This window comes from Oncorhynchus mykiss, chromosome 23 (genome assembly GCF_013265735.2).
Source record: "Oncorhynchus mykiss isolate Arlee chromosome 23, USDA_OmykA_1.1, whole genome shotgun sequence".
Taxonomy (NCBI): domain Eukaryota; kingdom Metazoa; phylum Chordata; class Actinopteri; order Salmoniformes; family Salmonidae; genus Oncorhynchus; species Oncorhynchus mykiss.
In genome coordinates, this window is record NC_048587.1 from 33,393,770 (window position 1) to 33,413,721 (window position 19,952).

The window sequence follows — 19,952 nt, forward strand, 5'->3', positions numbered from 1 at the left end:
CTAAGTAATGGTGTAATATGAGGTAATCAGATTAGTTCATTTGATGTGACATGGTTTGAAACCAATTTTAAGCATAGCATATAGAAAAACCAGTGTAGAAATGAAATGTAAGAAATGTGTCCAATAAGTAAAACATTTTGTAAGTACTGTACAGCAGTTTGTCTTTTGGGGTTACCTCAACACTGATAGGTGGGGTAAGTAGGTGTAGTTCAGTAATGATTTTGGCCCATTCCTATGCTGTATGCGTGTCAGCAGAAAGCAACACTATGCAAGCTTCCAGGCACATTTCTCCCACAGCGCAGAGAGAATGGATGAGGGAAGGAGGGTCAAATCCTTTAAGGTTTCTCTGCTATTGCAGACTGACTCACCTCAGCCTCTCAGGAGTGTGACTGTGGCTGCTGTGACGACAAGACCATCCCAGCCAGGCCTGTAGAGGGAGGCTGGTTTGATTGGCAGTTTTGGGGGATTCTTTGTATGATCTGCTCACATACTCAACTAACTGTAACCCATACCACTAACCTTACGACACCGTTGGGGTTACTCTATATACTTATACTTCCTGTTTTTTTAAACAGAAAAATCTGATTTACAGAACAGGATTATAACATTGATTTACTGTTGTATTTTCTATGCTCCTAAGTGCTCCTCTAACTTGTTATTTTACCCAATGAGCACCATAACTGGATGATGATGATGATTATATTATTATAAATACAACCTGTTTTGGGTTGTTTGCCATGATGCGACAGTCTTAGAATATTTCAAGATAAAGATGGAAGGGAAAGTCACAAGAGAGAAGAGGATTTAAAGTAATGTATCAACATGCTATCATGGCTGCCAGTCAGAAATGTCTGGTTCACCAAAGGCAATGAGTGTGGAAGGTGGCATAATTTGGTTATTTAACTCAACCCTGTCGCTCTCTCCCGCTCTCTTTCTTTCTTTTTCTCTCTCTCTTTCTCTCCCTCTTTCCCTCGCTCCTTCTCCTCTCCCCCTCCCAGGTATTGCAGATATGCCCTAAGGACATGAGGGCAGATATCTGCGTCCACCTGAACAGGAAAGTCTTCAAAGAACACCCTGCGTTCAGGTTGGCCAGTGACGGGTGCCTGCGTGCCCTGGCCATGGAGTTCCAGACTATCCACTGTGCCCCTGGTGACCTCATCTACCATGCCGGAGAGAGCGTGGACAGCCTCTGTTTCGTGGTCTCAGGATCCCTGGAGGTCATCCAAGATGACGAGGTGGTGGCCATCTTAGGTGAGTACTTGTTCATTGTACAGTATGATGAAGTAGGCTTACATGGTAGCCATTTTGGGTGAGTTGGCTGTCCATTGTACAGTATGAGGTGGTGGCCATTTTGGGTGAGTTGGCTGTCCATTGTACAGTATGAGGTGGTGGCCATTTTGGGTGAGTTGGCTGTCCATTGTACAGTATGAGGTGGTGGCCATTTTGGGCGAGTTGCTGTTGAGACGGTGCACATTGGTAGAGGCAATGGTAGTGGTCATTTTTGCTTGGATTTCTCAAGTTGGCTTTAGCTCAGGACAGGAATGCTTGCTATTAAAATGAGATTTTTTTGGAGGGGATAACTAGCTTGCAAATCTTTTGACAAGTGGATGGAAACCGCTACTCAAATTGTAATGGGAAAAAGCGATATACTGAGCAGAAATAGCCTTAATATTAGATCTGAGAGACTCAACAGTGCCTCTATTGACACCAGCACTTCCATCTCAAAGCAAAAAGGTCTATGTAGATTAGAAAATTGCTAACTTGGCGATAATAATAAGCTGGAGTTACCTACCAAAATGCTTGTTTTTGACATTACCGTAACGTTGCTTTGAGGCAAGTGGAAAATGGAGCCCCAGGACCTTTCTCTTTAGAGATAAGGTCGTGACGGGAGGTCACTATCGGACAGACAGAGATTCCTCTGAGAATATCATCAGTGTGTACATATCTACCTCATACCCCTGCACATCAACACGGTACTGGTACCCCGTGTATATAGCCAGGTTATAGTTACTCATTGCGCATTTATTCCTTGTTATTATTTTTCTATTATTCATATTTTTTCCCCTCTCTGCATTGTTGAGAAGGGCCCGTAAGTAAACATTTCACTGTTAGTCTACACCTGTTGTTTACGAAGCATGTGACAAATAACATTTGATTTGATTTCACCCCAACAACAGTCCCTGTTGAGACATTAACAAGGTGTTAATGTGGGATTGGAGGGTGAAGGCTACACAGCTAAATGTTGAGTGTCTGTAGATCACACTTTGTTATACAGTATGTCTGAGTAATGCATTCTTTGTCCTTTCTCGCATCCTTGTTTTGGTTGGTCTCGACGGTGTGTGTGTAGTATATGCAGACTGTTGTATGTATCCAACCCTGTTTACATGGCCCTGAAATATCAGAAAATCGTTATTGCTACATAGACAAACATCGACGGTGCTGGGCAAATAGCAGACATTGCCGGGAAAATATACAAACAACATCATTTAAAAAAGTGAACAGTAAAAATGCAACACATGTTCCTCCCTGGGCCTGCTGGGTAAAATAGCTGTGGTTGTTTTCTCTCGCGTTGCTGACCTGTAATTGGTGGGTTGGCTCGTGGGGAGGATTAATATCATGTTATGTTGTTATACTTGTCCTGGCTAATTCATGGCAATGGAACCCTGGGTGATGAACTAGCTATCGCTGTCAGTCACTTTCTCACTAATCTAATGGTAGCTGCTATAGCCTACAGTATCACTGCTGCACCAGCACCGTGGTCCTTCTACTTTCTCTCTGGGGTTTTCACAAACTGCAGGACATGAAAGCATTTGTTTAAGGGTTTCCAAGGTTCAACCAAATCTGAAGCACAGCATTCTAACTGTAGCTGTCTTGCTGTGCCTTTTATTGCCTCTCTGTCACTGCCTTGGTTTGTTTCAGGCTGTAAGACATGAAATGTTTTTTTTAAAAATCAATCCAATCTGATTATGCTGACAAACTCATCAAAACTATCCGTTGTATCACAACCGATGTGTCAAACGTGTTTTACAATTTGAGTGTAAATTAGGCCATTGTTTAGTTGATTTACATAGTTAGGAGTGACTACCACTGACCCAGAAACTACCACTATAAGTACGTTTGTAAATAGCCTTGAGTTGTGCGAGCTGGAAGGGCTCATAGGCTCCAGCTCCTATCTACTGTTTCTGTAGTTTGAGGCAGCTTGATGTACAAGTACACCCTCTGGACAGGATACAAGTCTATCCCAGGGCCTTACCCCCAATCTATCTTCTTATGCTGAGTGTCAAGCAGTGATGCATCGGGTCCCATTTTTACAGTCCTTGGTATGACTCGGATGAGGATCAAACTCCCAACCTTCTAATCTCTGGGAATGAAAACGTGGGCCTACACCCACCCACTTACGCGCTGTAATTCAATGTTGGCTGTGTATTTGATGGGTGTTGGCAGCTTTTCAACAACGTACCGTAATGCTGAGGCAGATGTCAGTTTCAATTAGGAAGAGACTGATATAAACCGCTTGCTTTTCTGGATGTAAACACAGTGTGTGTGTGTGTGTGTGTGTGTGTGTGTGTGTGTGTGTGTGTGTGTGTGTGCGTGTGTGTGTGTGTGTGCTGGTGTTAGATGAAAGGTAGGCTCAGCTAAATGACTTCGCCACGAGCAGCAGCGCAGATGAGAGAGATGCAAGACTTTGCTCTGACACAGTGCATGTGCACAGGTTTGCTTTACGCTGTAAGTGCATGGTAGGTACAGGACCAAAACAGCTGAGAAGTTTAGCCTCGCACTTCAACGCTCTTAGTTGGTGCGGAAATTAACCCACTATGCTGTTTACTTTGTGCACCTACGTTATATCGCTGAGTTTACCATCTAAAGGAGTAGATTAACTGAAATATAGCAGGTTGGTATTCTGTGTTGCGCTGTGGTGTTCTGTTCTATGTTGTGCTGCACTGTGCTGTACTATACTGTGCTGTTATATGCTGTACTATTCTATACTGTACTGTTCTATGCTGTGCTGTGTTATGTTGTTTTGTCCTGTGCTACATTGTTACTTTGTGCTGTGCTGAGTGCTAGTCAGAGCTTCTCTGGGGAGAGGGGTAGGTAGAATAGGAAATTATCCTGACTTTGATGTTTCTCCAGCAAGCTACAAATAACCCCCTCACCGTAGATCCTCAGACTTTGCCATTAGGATTTGTTTTTCCTTGAGCTAAATTTGGTGTCTTTCTACGAAAGTAAATTCCATTCTTTGGTATTTCTTTGCAGTATGGTGATTAGCAAAGTGACTGATGGGAGAGATTTTCTGGTTATGATGTTTAATGTTTGGATTCCTTTTTTTATTTTTATTTGATTGGTGGATTCAAGTAAAAATATTTCAAATGTATGTTTGTGTGTGAGGGTTGGTTCTTCTATTCTTGTGCAGACCTAAAATCCCACAAAGTCTGCACAAGAATAGTAAAACAAAGAATATTCTTCCTCGTGGGGACATTTCCCACATCCCCAATGAGGACGAAGGCTATTTTAAGCTTAGGGGTTAGGTTTAGGGTTACAATTAGGGTAAGGGGTTAGTGGTTTGGGTTAGGGTCAAGGTTAGGTGTTACGGTTAACCCTAACCCTAAAATTAAATTCTGAATGGAAATGAATTTTATTGTCCCCATGAGGAGAGAAGAACAAAACGTGTGTGTGCGTGCCAGACCTGGGTTCAAATACAAGTGTATTTGTTATTTAAATATTTTTTCTTTGTATTTGAGGCTTTTGAAATACACAGCCCAAAACAAGTACTTTTATTTGAGTATATAAAATGGTTATTTGTAAAACCCAAATCGTCAACCAAATCGTGGGTTAAATTCATGGGAGTGTATTTAAATACTTTCCGAGTGCTTTTCAAAATACATTCCAATATTCAACTACTTGTTGTTTTTCCCAAATAAAGGTTATCTGAATACTTGTTTTAAAATGTATTGAAAAGTAATTGAAATACCTGAAATAACATTTGAACCCAGTTCTGGTGTTTGTGTGTGCACATGCATTTGTAAATGAATGCATGTCTTGTGCAATTGCATGAGATCTGTGAGAGTTCTAAGTAGGAAAACAACATTAGGTAATATAACAAAGGTTATCTTATCTTTTGCAGTCAACATTGTCCCATTCACTCTCAATCATTCAACAAAGATATGAAAGTTAATATTATACAGTTGAAGTCAGAAGTTTACATGCAGTGTTTTAGTTTTTCACAATTCCTGACATTAAAAGTTCCCTGTCTTACGTCAGCGAAGTTCACCACTTTATTTTAAGAATGTGAAGTGTCAGAATAATAGTAGAGAATGATTAATTTCAGCTTTTACTTCTTTCATCACATTCACAGTGGGTTAGAAGTTTACATACACTCAATTAGTATTTGGTAGCATTGCCTTTTAATTGTTTAACTTGTGTTAAACGTTTCAGGTAGCCTTCCACAAGCTTCCACAGTAAGTTGGGTGAATTTTGGCCCATTCCTTCTGACAGAGCTGGTGTAACTGAGTCAGGTTTGTAGGCCTCCTTGCTCTCACACGTTTTTTCAGTTCTGCCCACATATTTACTATAGAGGTCAGGGTTTTGTGATGGCCACTCCAATACCTTTACTTTGTTGTCCTTAAGCCATTTTGCCACAACTTTGGAAGTATGCTTGGGGTCATTGTCCATTTGGAAGACCCATTTGCGACCAAGCTTTAACTGATGTCTTGAGATGTTGTTTCAATATATCCACATATTTTCCTTCCTTACGATGCCATCTATTTTGTGAAGTGCACCAGTCCCTCCTGCAACAAAGCACCCCCACAACATGATGCTGCCACCCCCATGCTTCACGTTTGGGATGGTGTTCTTCAGCTTGCAAACCTCCCCCTTTTTCCTCCAAACATAATGATGGTCATTATGGCCAAACAGTTCTATTTTTGTTTCATCAGACCAGAGGACATTTCTCCACAAAGTATGATCTTTGTCCCCATGTGCAGTTGCAAACCGTAGTCTGTCTTTTTTATGGTGGTTTTGGAGCAGTGGCTTCTTCCTTGCTGAGCGGCCTTTCAGGTTATGTCGATATAGGACTCGTTTTACTGTGGATATGGATACTTTTGTACCTGTTTCCTCCAGCATCTTCACAAGGTCCTTTGCTGTTGTTCTGGGATTGATTTGCACTTTTCGCACCAAAGTACGTTCATCTCTAGGAGACAGAACACGTCTCCTTCCTGAGCGGTATGACGGCTGCGTGGTGCCATTGTGTTTATACTTGTGTACTATTGTTTGTACAGATGAACGTGGTACCTTCAGGCGTTTGTAAATTGCTCCCAAGAATGAACCAGACTTGTGGAGGTCTACAATTGTTTTTCTGAAGTCTTGGCTCATTTCTTTTGATTTTCCCATGAAGTCAAGCAAAGAGGCACTGAGTTTGAAGGTAGGCCTTGAAATACATCCACAGGCACACCTACAATTGACTCAAATGATGTCAATTAGCCTATCAGAAGCTTGTAAAGCATGACATCATTTTCTGGAATTTTCCAAGCTGTTTAAAGGCACAGTCAACTTAGTGAATGTAAGCTTCTGACCCACTGGAATTGTGATACAGTGAGTTAGTTATAAGTGAAATAATCTGTCTGTAAACAATTGTTGGCAAAATTACTTGTCATTCACAAAGTAGATGTCCTAACCGACTTGCCAAAACTATAGTTTGTTAACAAGACATTTGTGGGGTGGTTGAAAAACAAGTTTTAATGACTCCAACCTAAGTGCATGTAAACTTCCGTCTTCAACTGTAGTTAATTTTAAATTGTCAGTACTTGGACAGCTTTACATTTAGGTATTGTGTCGTGAAATTATGTCTGCGCTTTTTTTATATGCTCATCCATCTAAGTTCAATTTCATAGAATCACAAATCGGATCCTCTCAGAAACCAGACGCAGTGATCAGAATAAATGTACATAGTGTCTCTGTCAGTGGAGGTTGATGCCATTTAAGAGGGAGGACAAAAAATATATACGCACTAAAGTGTTGGTTCCATGTTTCATGAGCTGAAATAAAAGATCCCAGAAATGTTCTATACTCACAAAAAACTATCACATTTTGTGCACAAATTTGTTTACATCCCTGTTAGTGAGCATTTCTCCTTTGCCAAGATAATCCATCCACCTTACAGGTGTGGCATATCAAGAAGCTGATTAAACAGTACGATCATTACACAGGTGCACCTTGTCCTGGGGACAATAAAAAGCCCCTTTAAAATGTGCATTTTTTTCACACAACACAATGCCACAGATGTTGCTTATACTTTCAGTGCTAGATTCATTCTTTGATCCTTTGATTGGGTGGACATGTCAGTTCATGCTAAAAAGTTCTGATAGGTTGGAGGATGTCATCTGGAAGTTGTCATAATTACTGTGTAAGTTTATGGAAGGGGGTGAGAACCATGCGCCTCCTAGGTTTTGTGTTGAAGTCAATGTACCCAGAGGAGGATGGAAACTAGCTGTCCTCCGGCTACACCATGTAGATCATTGTAAAACAGTGTGTTTTAATCAATTATTTGGTGACGTGAACATATTTTGTATAGTTTCCTCCTCCGAGGAGCCTCCACTGGTCTGGTTATGGTTTGTCATTGTTAATTCTCTCTCATCAACACATTTTGTGTTTTAGCCAAGAAAGTTATTGGGTTCAAACAGGCTTTTGTTGGTGTGATTGACAGGTCTGACCCAGGGTTTCCTGCGTGACTTTGTTTTTCTGCTGAGTCAAAGTCTAGGCATTAGCTAAGGGCACAAACACAAGTCTTCACATCTCAGGCAAAGTCACACTGGGATAAACTAATCATTGTTAGGTTTCCGTTATAAAGAGGCCATCTTAGCTGCTTTTCTCTCTGCAGGTCAAAATATTTCATATTTAAAATAATAATTCAGAAGTAAATCTCAGATGGAAAATCTGTTAGATCTTAGAAGTAATATCTTAAATCGGTGCTCTCTCTATCTTTGCAGGTAAGGGGGATGTGTTTGGGGATGTGTTCTGGAAGGAGGTGACCCTGACCCAGGCTTGTGCCAACGTGCGTGCCCTGACCTACTGTGATCTCCATGTCATCAAACGGGACGCCCTGCAGAAGGTTCTGGAGTTCTACACGGCCTTCTCTAACCACTTTTCACGGAACCTGCTGCTCACTTACAACCTGCGGAAGAGGGTCAGTGTAATTTTTTGGAGCACCCAATTTTCTTTTAGCCTCGTAGAACCAGCCTGATATTTATTTTCACCAGTCTGTTTTGTCTAAGTGATAAGGCTGGTTCACAAGACCACCCTTCTTCCTCCCTACCGTTCAAACTCTTTATTTTCTCATTTCTGTTCTTGCCCTTTTATCTTGTCTCCTCTGCTTATCTTTCATGTCTAAATCTTTCTCTTACACTCTTATCCCTTTATTCTGTTCTCCCTTCTGATCTTCCGCCCAGAGCAACTTTGGGCAGGAATGAAATCAGATCAGTGGTAACCCGCTGTGTTACCATCATTACTACTTCTGCTAGTGGCACAATGTCAAAAATAATTTTAAATCATTAAAACTGCCATATTGGTTGATTTAGAATGGAATGACATACACGAATACATTTAAATAAAAAATATATTTTAGAAAAGTTTTTTTCCAAAATGCCATGACCAAATGCCACCACAATTCAAAAATGACCCAGCTGCAACCAAACATGTAACATGTTTCATTTAATCAAGGACAAGTTTGTAAGCTACAGCCACAATGCAAACACGTAATACTGAAATGCATGCAGGTGTTGTACATATAATGTATAATATATACACATAATGTACTGAAATAACAGGATAAAGGTTTTTTTTTAAATATATTTTTTACAAAGGCTTTGAGCAAGTCAATGTAAACATACCCATAGGAAAGGCTGTACACAGACTATCAAGTATTAATAACAATAGTTATGATTAATTTAAGCAATAATACAGGATAGGCCACGTGTTATGACATTTTATCATTGCTGTGAGGTGGTCATAGCCATGAGGTGAAGCCAAGTGGCATTGTAACGATGTGCGCTGAGAGTCGGGAAGCAAATTCAGGGAGTGAGAGTGTTTTAATAAATAAATTAAACATAATACAAGAACACTCACTCCCTGAGCTTGCTTCCCGACTCTCAGCGTACATCGTTACAGAATGACGCCTCACCAAAGGGAAGCATCAGGGAGTTTTTTGTTGTTTTGTTTTGGAGGCTATGTCGGGTCCGGGTGTCATAATCGGAGCTACCTGGGAGTCCTCAGCGGGCTCGACGGGCTCCCCATGCCTCGGCGGGCTCGACGGGCTACCCATGCCTCGGCGGGCTCAACGGGCTCCCCATGCCTCAGCGGGCTCGACGGGTAAACACACCAGCCAGCTGGTCTGCGCATGCAATCAGCCTCAGAGAATAAAATCATAGCGCTTGATGGTTTTTGCAATGTTCTGTATTGACTGACCTTCATGTCTTAAAGTAATGATGGACTGTTGTTTCTCTTTGCTTATTTGAACTGTTCTTGCCATAAATTGAACTTGGTATTTTACCAAATAGGGCTGTCTTCTGTGTACCCACCCCGCCCCCAAGCATTAAGAAGGAAAGAAATTCCACAAATTAACAAGGCACACCTGTTAATTGAAATGCATTCCAGGTGACTACCTTTTGAAGCTTGTTGAGAGAATGCCAAGAGTGTGTAAAGCTGTCATCAAGGCAAAGGGTAGCTATTTGAAGAATTTCAAATATAAAATATATTTGGATTTGTTTAGACTTTTTTTGGTTACTACATGATTCCATATGTGCTATTACATAGTTTTTCATTATTATTCTACAATGTAGAAAATAGTAAAAATAAAGAAAAAACAATGAATGAGTAGGTGTTATAAAGCTTTTGGCTGGTAGTGTACATCAGCTGGCCAGCTATCAGTGTAAATCAATGCTGAGATGACTTTGTGTGTGTGTGTGTAACAAGCCTTGATTCTGCAGTAAATGTCCCCAACATGTGAGTCAATACAGATAAGAGAACTGTACACCGACCAGGGGATGATACAGCTATCTACGGTGCATGTGGGACCATTCGTCCTCTGAGGGCTAGGAGATAATACATCTGTTCTCACGCTCCATAACTATAACATGAAACCAGAGAAAACACCCATGGGGCTCTATTTTCCCTGTGACATGGCCCCTTGAGAATTCCCACCAATGTGAATGTGTCATGTGGGGGGGGGGGCAATGCAAGTAGTTTGTGAAGCCATTTCATTAGCTGTTCAGGAGACTTATGGGTTGGAGGTAGAAGCTGTTTAGAAGCCTCTTGGACCTAGACTTGGCACTCTGGTACCGCTTGCTGTGCGGTAGCGGAGAGAACAGTATGACTAGTGTGACTGGAGTCTTTGGGGCCTTCCTCTGACACCGCCTGTTACAGAGGTCCTGGATGGTAGGAAGCTTGGCCCCAGTGATGTACTGGGCCGTACGCACTACCCTCTGTAGTGCCATGTGGTCGGAGGACGAGCAGTTGCCATACCAGACAGTAAATCAACCCTTCTGGATGCTCTCGATAGTGCAGCTGTAAAACCTTTTGAGGATCTGCGGACCCATGCCAAATCTTTTCAGTCTCCTGAGTAGAGGTCGACCGATTATGATTTTTCAACGCTGATACCAATTATTGGAGGACCAAATAAGCCGATTAATCGGCCGATTTAAAAAATGTTTTTATTTGTAATAATGACAATTACAACAATACTGAATGAACACTTATTTTAACTTAATATAATACATCAATAAAATCAATTTAGCCTCAAATAAATAATTAAACATGTTCAATTTGGTTTAAATAATGCAAAAACAAAGTGTTGGAGAAGAAAGTAAGTGCAATATGTAAGAAGCTAATGTTTACGTTCCTTGCTCAGAACATGAGAACATATGAAAGCTGGTGGTTCCTTTTAACATTAGTCTTCAATATTCCCAGGTAAGAAGTTTTAGGTTGTAGTTATTATAGGAATTATAGGACTATTTTCCTCTATACCATTTGTATTTCATTAACCTTTGACTATTGGATGTTCTTATAGGCACTTTATTATTGCCAGTGTAACAGTATAGCTTCCATCCCTCTCCTCGCTCCTCTCTGGGCTTGAACCAGCAACACAATTACAACAGCCACCATCGAAGCAGCATTACCCATGCAGAGCAAGGGGAACAACTACTAGAAGGCTCAGAGCGAGTGACGTTTGAAACGGTATTAGCGCGCGCTAACTAGCTAGCCATTCCACTTCGGTTACACCAGCCTCATCTCGGGAGTTGATAGGCTTCAAGTCATAAACAGCGCAATACTTGACGCACAACGAAGAGCTGATGGCAAAACGCACAAAAGTGTTGTTTGAATGAATGTTTACGCGCCTGCTACTGCCTACCATCGCTCAGTCAGATACTTAGATGCTTGCATTTGCGTAACAGGCAGTCTCCTTGTGGAGTGCAACGAGAGAGAGGCAGGTCGTTATTGCGTTGGACTAGTTTACTGTAAAGTTGCAAGATTGGATCCCCCGTGCTGACAAGGTGAAAATCTGTGGTTCTGCTCCTGAACGAGGCAGTTAACCCACCGTTCCTAGCCCGTCATTGAAAATAAGAATGTGTTCTTAACTGACTTGCCTAGTTAAATAAAAAAGGTATAAAAAAAAAATTATAAATAAAAATCGGCAAATCGGCGCCCAAAAATACAGATTTCCGATTGTTATGAAAACTTGAAATCGGCCCTAAGTAATCGGCCATTCCGATTAATCGGTCGACCTCTACTCCTGAGGGGGAATAGGTTTTGTTGTGCTCTCTTCACGACAGTCTTGGGGTGCTTGGACCATGTTAGTTTGTTGGTGATGTGGACGCCAAGGAACTTGAAGCTCTCAACATGTTACACTACAGCAACGTTGATGAGAATGGAGGTGTGCTCGGTCCTCCTTTTCCTGTAGGCCACAATCATCTCCTTTGTCTTGATCACGTTGAGGGAGAGGTTGTTGTCCTTGCACCACATGGTCAGGTGTCTGACCTTCTCCCTATAGGCTGTCTCATTGTTGTCTGTGATCAGGCCTACCACTGTTGTCATCGGCAAACTTAATGATGATGTTGGAGTCGTGCCTGGCCGTGGATTCATGAGTGAACAGAGAGTACAGCAGGGGACTGAGCACGCAGTCCAACATCATCGGATGTGGCGGATGTGTTGTTACCTACCTTTTACCACCTGGGGGTGGCCCGTCAGGAAGTCCAGGATCCAGTTGCAGAGGGAGGTGTTTAGTCCCAGGGTCCTTAGCTTTGTGATGAGCTTTGAGGGCAATATGGTGTTGAAGGCTGGGCTGTAGTCATCTGTGGATCTGTTGGTGCAGTATGCAAATTGGAGTGGGTCTATGGTTTTTGGGATAATGGTGTTGGTGAGCCATGACCAGCCTTTCAAAAACTTCATGGCTACAGATGTGATTGCTACGGGTCGGTAGTCATTTAGGCAGGTTACCTTATTGTTCTTGGGCACAGGGATTATGGTGGTCTACTTGAAACATGTTGGTATTACAGACTCAGACAGGGAGAGGTTGAAAATGTCAGTGAAGACACTTGTCAGTTGGTCAGCGCATGCTCGAAGTACATGTCCTGGTAATCTATCTGGCCCTGCGGCCTTGTGAATGTTGACCTGTTTATTAATAACCTGGTGGGGCTAGGGGGGCACAAGAAGTTCCCTAAAGGGAACACCCCCTCCACTTCAGCTGAAAAAAAAAATCTTTAGAAATATTTAACTTTCACACATTAACAAGTCCAATACAGCAAATGAAAGATAAACATCTTGTTAATATACCCATCTTGTCCGATTTTTAAAAAGTTTTACAGCGAAAACACAACATATATTTATGTTAGATGACCCCAAATTCAAAGACACACACAGCCATTTTTCACAGTCACAAAAGCATAAATATAGATAAAAATGAATCACTAACCTTTGATTATCTCCATCAGATTACACTCATAGGACATCATGTTATACATGTATTGTGTGTTTTGTTCGATAATGTGCATATATATATATATATAAAAACTCAGTTTACATTGGAGCGTTACGTGCAGTAATGTTTTGATTCCAAAACATCCGGTGATTTTGCAGAAATACTCACAATAAACATTGATAAAAGATGCAAGTGTTATTCACAGAATTAAAGATAAACGTATCCTCTATGCAACCGCTGTGTCAGATTTTAAAAAAAACTTTACGGAAAAAGAATAATCTGAGAACGGCGCTCAGAACCCAAAGAAATAGCGGCCATTTTGGCGTCAACAGAAGCTACAAAAAACACTATAAAAATTAACTTACCTTTGAATATCTTCATCAGAAGGCAGTTCCAGGAATCCCAGTTCGACAATAAATTACTGATGTGTTCCATAAAGTTCCATAAAGCCCACCATTTAGCCACTTGTTGTTAGCTTGTTCAGCCCAGTATTCAATCCTCAAAAAGCATGAGCAATTCCTCCAGACAAAAACTCAAAAAGTTACGTTACAGATCGTAGAAACAAGTCAAATGATGTATGCAATCCATATTTAGGATGTTTTAAACATTAATCAGCAATAAGGTTCCAACCGGAGAATTTCATTGTCTGAAGAAACCCATTGGAACGCAAGAACACTCTCTCGTGACCGCACGCAATGAAACCGAGGCTTTCTGCCAGACCACCCACTCAAAGAGCTATTATGAGCCCCTCCTTTATAGTAAAATCATACAACCAGAATCTAAAGACGGTGACATCTTGTGGAAGCCCTAGGAAGTGCATAAACATCCATATCTAAGCTGGACTTCAAATGGCACTGTTTTCTAAATTGAGTTCTCACTTCCTGTTTGGATTTCTTCTCAGGTTTTTGTCTGCCATATGAGTTCTGTTATACTCACAGACATAATTCAAACAGTTTTAGAAACGTCAGAGTGTTTTCTATCCACCAGTAATAATAATATGCATATATTCCCATCTGGAAAAGAGTAGGAGGCCGTTTACTCTGGGCATGCCTTTCATCCAAAAGTGAAAATGCTGCCCCCTAGCCTCAACAGGTTTTAAAGGTCTTACTCACATCGGCTGCGGAGAGCGTGATCACACAGTCGTCCGGAACAGCTGATGCTCTCATGCATGTTTCAGTGTTACTTGCATCAAAGCGAGAATATAAGTTATTTCGCTCATCTGGTAGGCTCGTGTCACTGGGTAGTTCTTGGCTGTGTTTCCCTTTGTAGTCTGTAATAGTTTGCCCGCCTTTCCACATCCGACAAGTGTTGGCGCCGGTGTAGTACGATTCAATATTAGTCTTGTATTGACACTTTGCCTGTATGATGGTTCGTTGGAGGGCACATTCTTATAAGCTTCCGGGTTAGAGTCCCACTCCTTGAATGTGGCAGCTCTACCCTTTAGCTCAGTGCAAATGTTGCCTTAATCCATGGCTTCTGGTTGGGGTATGTACGTACAGTCACTGTGAGGACAACGTCCTCGATGCACTTATTGATAAAGCCAGTGACTGATGTGTTCCTGATCCTCAATGCCATCGTAAGAATCGTGGAACATATTCTAGTCTGTGCTAGCAAAACAGTCCTGGAGTTTAGCATCTGCTTCATCTGACCACTTTTTTATTGACCGAGTCACTGTTGCTTCCTGCTTTAATTTTTCTTGTAAGCAGGAATCAGGAGGATACAATTATGGTTAGATTTGCCAAATGGAGGGCGAGACAGAGCTTTGTACGGGTCTCTGTGTGTGGAGTAAAGGTGGTCTAGAGTTGTTTTTCTCCCTCTGGTTGCACGTTTAACATGCTGATAGAAATAAGGTAAAACTGATATAAGTTTCCCTGCATTAATGTCCCCGGCCACAAGGAGCGCCACCTCTGGATGAGCGTTTTCCTGTTTGCTTATGGCGGTATACAGCTCATTGAGTGCAGTTTTAGTGCCAGCATCGGCCTGTGGTGGTATGTAGACATCTACAAAAAATACATATGAAATCTCACTAGGTAGATAGTGTGGTCAACAGCTTATCATGAAATACTCTACCTCAGGTGAGCAAAACCTCGAGACTTCCTTAGATATTGTGCACCAGCTGTTGTTGACATACATGCATAGGCCCCCGCCCCGTGTCTTACCATAGGCTGCTGATCTATCCTGCCGATAGTGTATAACCCGCCAGCTGTATGTTATTAATGTCGTCATTCAGCCACGACTCGGTGAAACATAAGATATACATGCTCTCAGTTCATCCCATTTATTTTCCAGCGATTGAACGTTAGCTAGCAGGACGGATGGCAATGGCAGATTAGCCACTCATAACCCGATTCTCACAAGGCACCCTGATCTCTTTGCGCAAAATCTTTGTTTCCTTCTCTAGCAAATGACAGGGACGAGGGCCTGTTCGGGTGTTTGTAGTATATCCTTCCCGTTCGACTCATTAAAGAAAAACCCTTCGTCCAATTCGAGGTGAGTAATGGTAGTTCTGATGTCCAGAAGCTCTTTTCGGTCATAAGAGACGGTAACAGCATCATTATGTACAAAACAAGTTACGAACAACGTGGAAAAAACAAGCAAACTAGCATGGTTGATTAAGAGCCGATAAGACGGCGCCGGAGGGGTTACAATGCTGATACAATGCTGCCGTTTTTCATCACAATATCAAATATTTTCTGGGTAACATTTAAGTACCTTACTGAGATTGTTTTAAATTAAAATTGTCAAGAAATAAACAAAAAAGCTTCTTATAACAAAAATAACTCAAGCAAAAATGTTGCTAGGACCGTCTGGGAGTGGTCTGAGTGGGGAGGGGGAAACTAGCTGTTATTGGCAGAGAGGTTTGGAACTCTCTTTGTTATTGGTCTATTAAGTAACTTACCAGGCCAAAATTCAATCTCACAAAAACAGGTAGAAATTTCAGGCAGCCTTTTCAAACAGCTCTTACACTAAAAAGGCATTATCATCATTTTCACAATTTCACAGTATTATTCCAACCTTATATTGTGGAAATATGTATAAAACACAGGAAAATCACATTTTGACTGCACTAGGCCTTTAGGGGTAGGTGTCATGCGTTTAAGGAGTGTGTGTACACGCATGTACGCCAGCAAGCGCGATTGGAAAGAGGTTAGAAAAGGTTGTGGCATGCTTCACCTGGTTCTCTCTCAGGAGCCAATCAGGAAGCAGATTGAGTGGAATGTCCTGTTGATTGGGCACGTCATGCACCACTGACTGTGATGCATGCCCTATCCAGCGCCAGGAGAGCTGAATCAAGTGCTTCCTTTGACTTTGAACATACCTACTTACAAACACCATTACCCAACGCAAATCCCTAAATACCACTTAGGGCGTGATTCAATCTAAATTGCAGAAGTATAAATACAGCGAAAACAACACAAAAGATACCTATTGTAAAATATATATAGTATGTATAATCTGGAAGTAGAAGCCTAATGTCAATGGTATGCGTACTGGGAGCGGAGTCAGGTGCTGTTGTGAACAGGCACATACTGGGTGAATTGAAAAAAGTTCATTTGTGGAATTTTTTTCCTCAATACGTATTGTGACAAAGTAGGGGTGGTATACAGAAGATAGCCCTATTTGGTAAAAGACCAAGTCCCATATTATGGTAAGAACAGCTCAAATAAGCAAAGTGAAACAACAGTCCATCATTACTTTAAGACATGAAGGTCAGTTAATGCGGAACATTTCAAGAACTTAAAATGTTTCTTCAAGTACAGTCGCAAAAACCATCAAGCGCTGAAACTACCTCTCATGAGGACCGCCACAGGAAAGGAAGACCCAGAGTTACCTCTGCTGCAGAGGATAAGTTCATTAGAGTTACCAGCCTCAGAAATTGCAGCCCAAATAAATGTTTCACAGAGTTCAAGTAACAGACACATCAACATCAACTGAGGAGACTGTGTGAATCAGGTATTCATGGTCGAATTGCTGCAAAGAAACCACCACAAAAGGATACCAATAATAAGAAGAGACTTGCTTGGGCCAAGAAACATGAGCAATGGACATTAGACCGGTGGAAATCTCTCCTTTTGGTCTGATGAGTCCAAATTTGAGATTTTTGGTTCCAATCGCCATGTCTTTGTGAGCATGGAGGAGGAGGGGTGATATTGTGGGGGTGCTTTGCTGGTGACACTGTCGGTGACTTATTTAGAATTCAAGGCACACTTAGCCAGCATGGCCACCACAGCATTCTGCAGTGATACGCCATCCCATCTGGTTTGTGCTTAGTGGGACTATCATTTGTTTTTCAACAGGACAATGACCCAACACACCTCCAGGCTTTTTAAGGGCTATTTGACCAAGAAGGAGAGTGATGCAGTGCTGCATCAGATGACCTGGCTTCCACAATCACCTGACCTCAACCCAATTGAGATGGTTTGGGATAAGTTGGACCCCAGAGTGAAGGAAAAGCAGCCAACATGTGCTCAGCATATGTGGGAACTGTTGGAAAAGCATTCCAGGTGAAGCTGGTTGGCTACTTTGAAGAATCTAAAATATATTTGTATCCTAAATTATTCCATATGTGTTATTTAATAGTTTTGATGTCTTCACTATTATTCTACAATGTAGAAAATAGTAAAAATAAAGAAAAACCCATGAATGAGTAGGTTTGTCCAAACTTTTGACTGGTACTATATACATTTACAAAACAATATATGGGGGATTGGAAATGATGCAGGCAATTACATTGATGGAAGCTACAATCTGCAATATTAAAGGTGAACTACATGTGCCAAGTTTACACAATAGTAGACTTCTGATCTCCAGAAGTATAGTTAAACTTGTCCACACACACACAATAGTAAAATAACAAAGTTTTGACCAACTGAGGATATTTTGTAGTCCCCACAAGGTCAAATGCTATTTCTATGGGGTTTGGGTTAAGGTTAGAATCAGTGTTAGGTTTAGGGGCTAGGGTTAGTTTCAGGGTTAAGGTTAGGTTTTTGGGTTTGGGTTTGGGTTAGGGGTTGGAGAAAATAGGATTTTGAATGGGACTGAATTGTGTGTCCCCACAAGGTTAGTTATACAAGACTGGGTGTGTGGGGGCTTATAACTCCTATCCTGACAGCTAAGCTGCATGCAAATTTGGCATTTCAATAAATTGTTATCCGGGATAGTAGACTTTTGGGAATGTATGTGATCTGCAAATCCTTCAAAACAAAGCAGAAAACTTTTAAGAGGAGGAAATTTGCATCAGTAGGCTTAGTCTGATGTTTTTGGAATTTAATTATAATGTGGACCATTAAGGCAGCTAGCTTTAGTTTGGTTCCCTGGTGGTGCTCTTTGCTGCTATACACACAACTCAACAGTCTTGGTATAAATTCAAAAGCCACTACAGAAAATGGATAGCATGGCCTATAAATTAGTCAGATCAAAAACATTTTAAAAAGTATTTAAAGTAATTTAAAGATAGTCATTTGTAAATGTAATGATTTGAGTGCAGACAGGCATTTAGTAGATCAGTTGTCTCCATAGAAGTAAAACAATTGTTTTGTTCTATCTCCATGGTTGTCTTTATTTCAATATATGAATAATATTATTCTGGGGGCTGAAGCTCAATGTTAAATTAAAATCTCCCTATTATTTTAATTTTTTTGTTTAACCTTTATTTAACCAGGTAAGACATTAAAAACCTATTTTGCCAGGGTGACCTGGCAAGAAGACAAAACAGGGAAATAGCAAGGTGTACAATAAAAATATATAACAGTGTCACAAGTTACAGACCCATTTGAAGATTAAAAACAACTGCAGCTATCAAAAACAGTGTTGTTGATCAGTCTTAAAAACAGGCAAGGACACTAACTCACCTAACTTTAATATATTTTGCGCTTGATCCAGGATGAAGGAATAGACAAAGAGAGCAGAGACTGTGAACGAAGACTGTGTTGACTGATCTGGTCAGTAAAGAACAGAGTTAGAGGGAGTTGCCTTATCAATGTTTATACACAAAAGTTTACCAGTGCTCTAGCCTCCTGGTGTAGACTGCGGTCCATTGCACCATGGCATACAAATCACAGTGATGGGTTAGTGATCTAGCATTTGTGATAAATCTTAAAGCACCGTGATACTGTGTCCAGAGTTTAAATTACTTGCTGAGGTCTGCATATAGACAATATCACCATAATCCAGCACCGATAAAAAGTACCTTGAACAAGATCCTTTCTGACTGACATAGGCATGCTTTTCAAAGACAATATGACACCAATTGCAAATAAACTTGGAGGTACACAGCACACTCCCCGCCTTTCATCATGAGGCGCCCGGCCATTACCGAGAACAAAAAACAGGTTTTTAACATGGTCGTTAGCAATTCAGTTTTCAGAGTATTTCTGCGCCGACCTAGCTCAAATTCTAAATGTTTCAGTGGACGCATGTCTCTACCTTTGCCTCTCCCGAGCCAGTTGGGGAGTTGCAGCGATGAGACAAGATCGTAAATCGCAATTGGATATCACGAAATTGGGGAGAAAAAGGGGGTAAAATTCTAATAAAATAGTGACCATTGAACTTAACAATTTTAGGATTGAGAGCACAAACAAATAAGCGCAAATAAGATAGCGAAAATCCTTGACTGCTATTGCCAGTTAGCTAGCCAACTAACATTCGCCAGTAACGCTAGCTAGCTAGCTACAAGCCAACAAGGCTGTAACATTAGCTTTATGGACAGATCTTGCACCAGCACAACACAATGTTGACAATATATCCCAGATTCTTCCACAAAGCACAGCTAGCTAGCTAATTAAAGTTAACACAAGTTTGGGAAACTTCCACACTGCTAATGTATAATAAATGCAATGGGCATTGCTCAACGTTAGCTAATGTTACTCCATACATTAGTCAATCATGCTTGCTTGGCAATGTAGCAAGCTAACGTTACAGCCCTTACTTTATGCATTGATTCAGTATGTTCCCTCTGTCAATGCAATTTTCTTCTTGTCATTTTAAT

General features: G+C 41.1%; 1 protein-coding gene across 1 annotated transcript in view; it reads left to right on the forward strand.

Annotated features, from left to right (window-relative positions):
• The window catches only part of LOC110502619 (potassium voltage-gated channel subfamily H member 1), an 89,720-nt gene that overhangs the window by 50,866 nt on the left and 18,902 nt on the right, over positions 1-19,952 (forward strand). The window contains exons 11-12 of the mRNA XM_036960257.1: positions 999-1,251; positions 7,983-8,179. Of these exons, the coding sequence (XP_036816152.1) occupies positions 999-1,251; positions 7,983-8,179 (450 nt within the window). The remainder of the gene's footprint in view (positions 1-998; positions 1,252-7,982; positions 8,180-19,952) is intronic.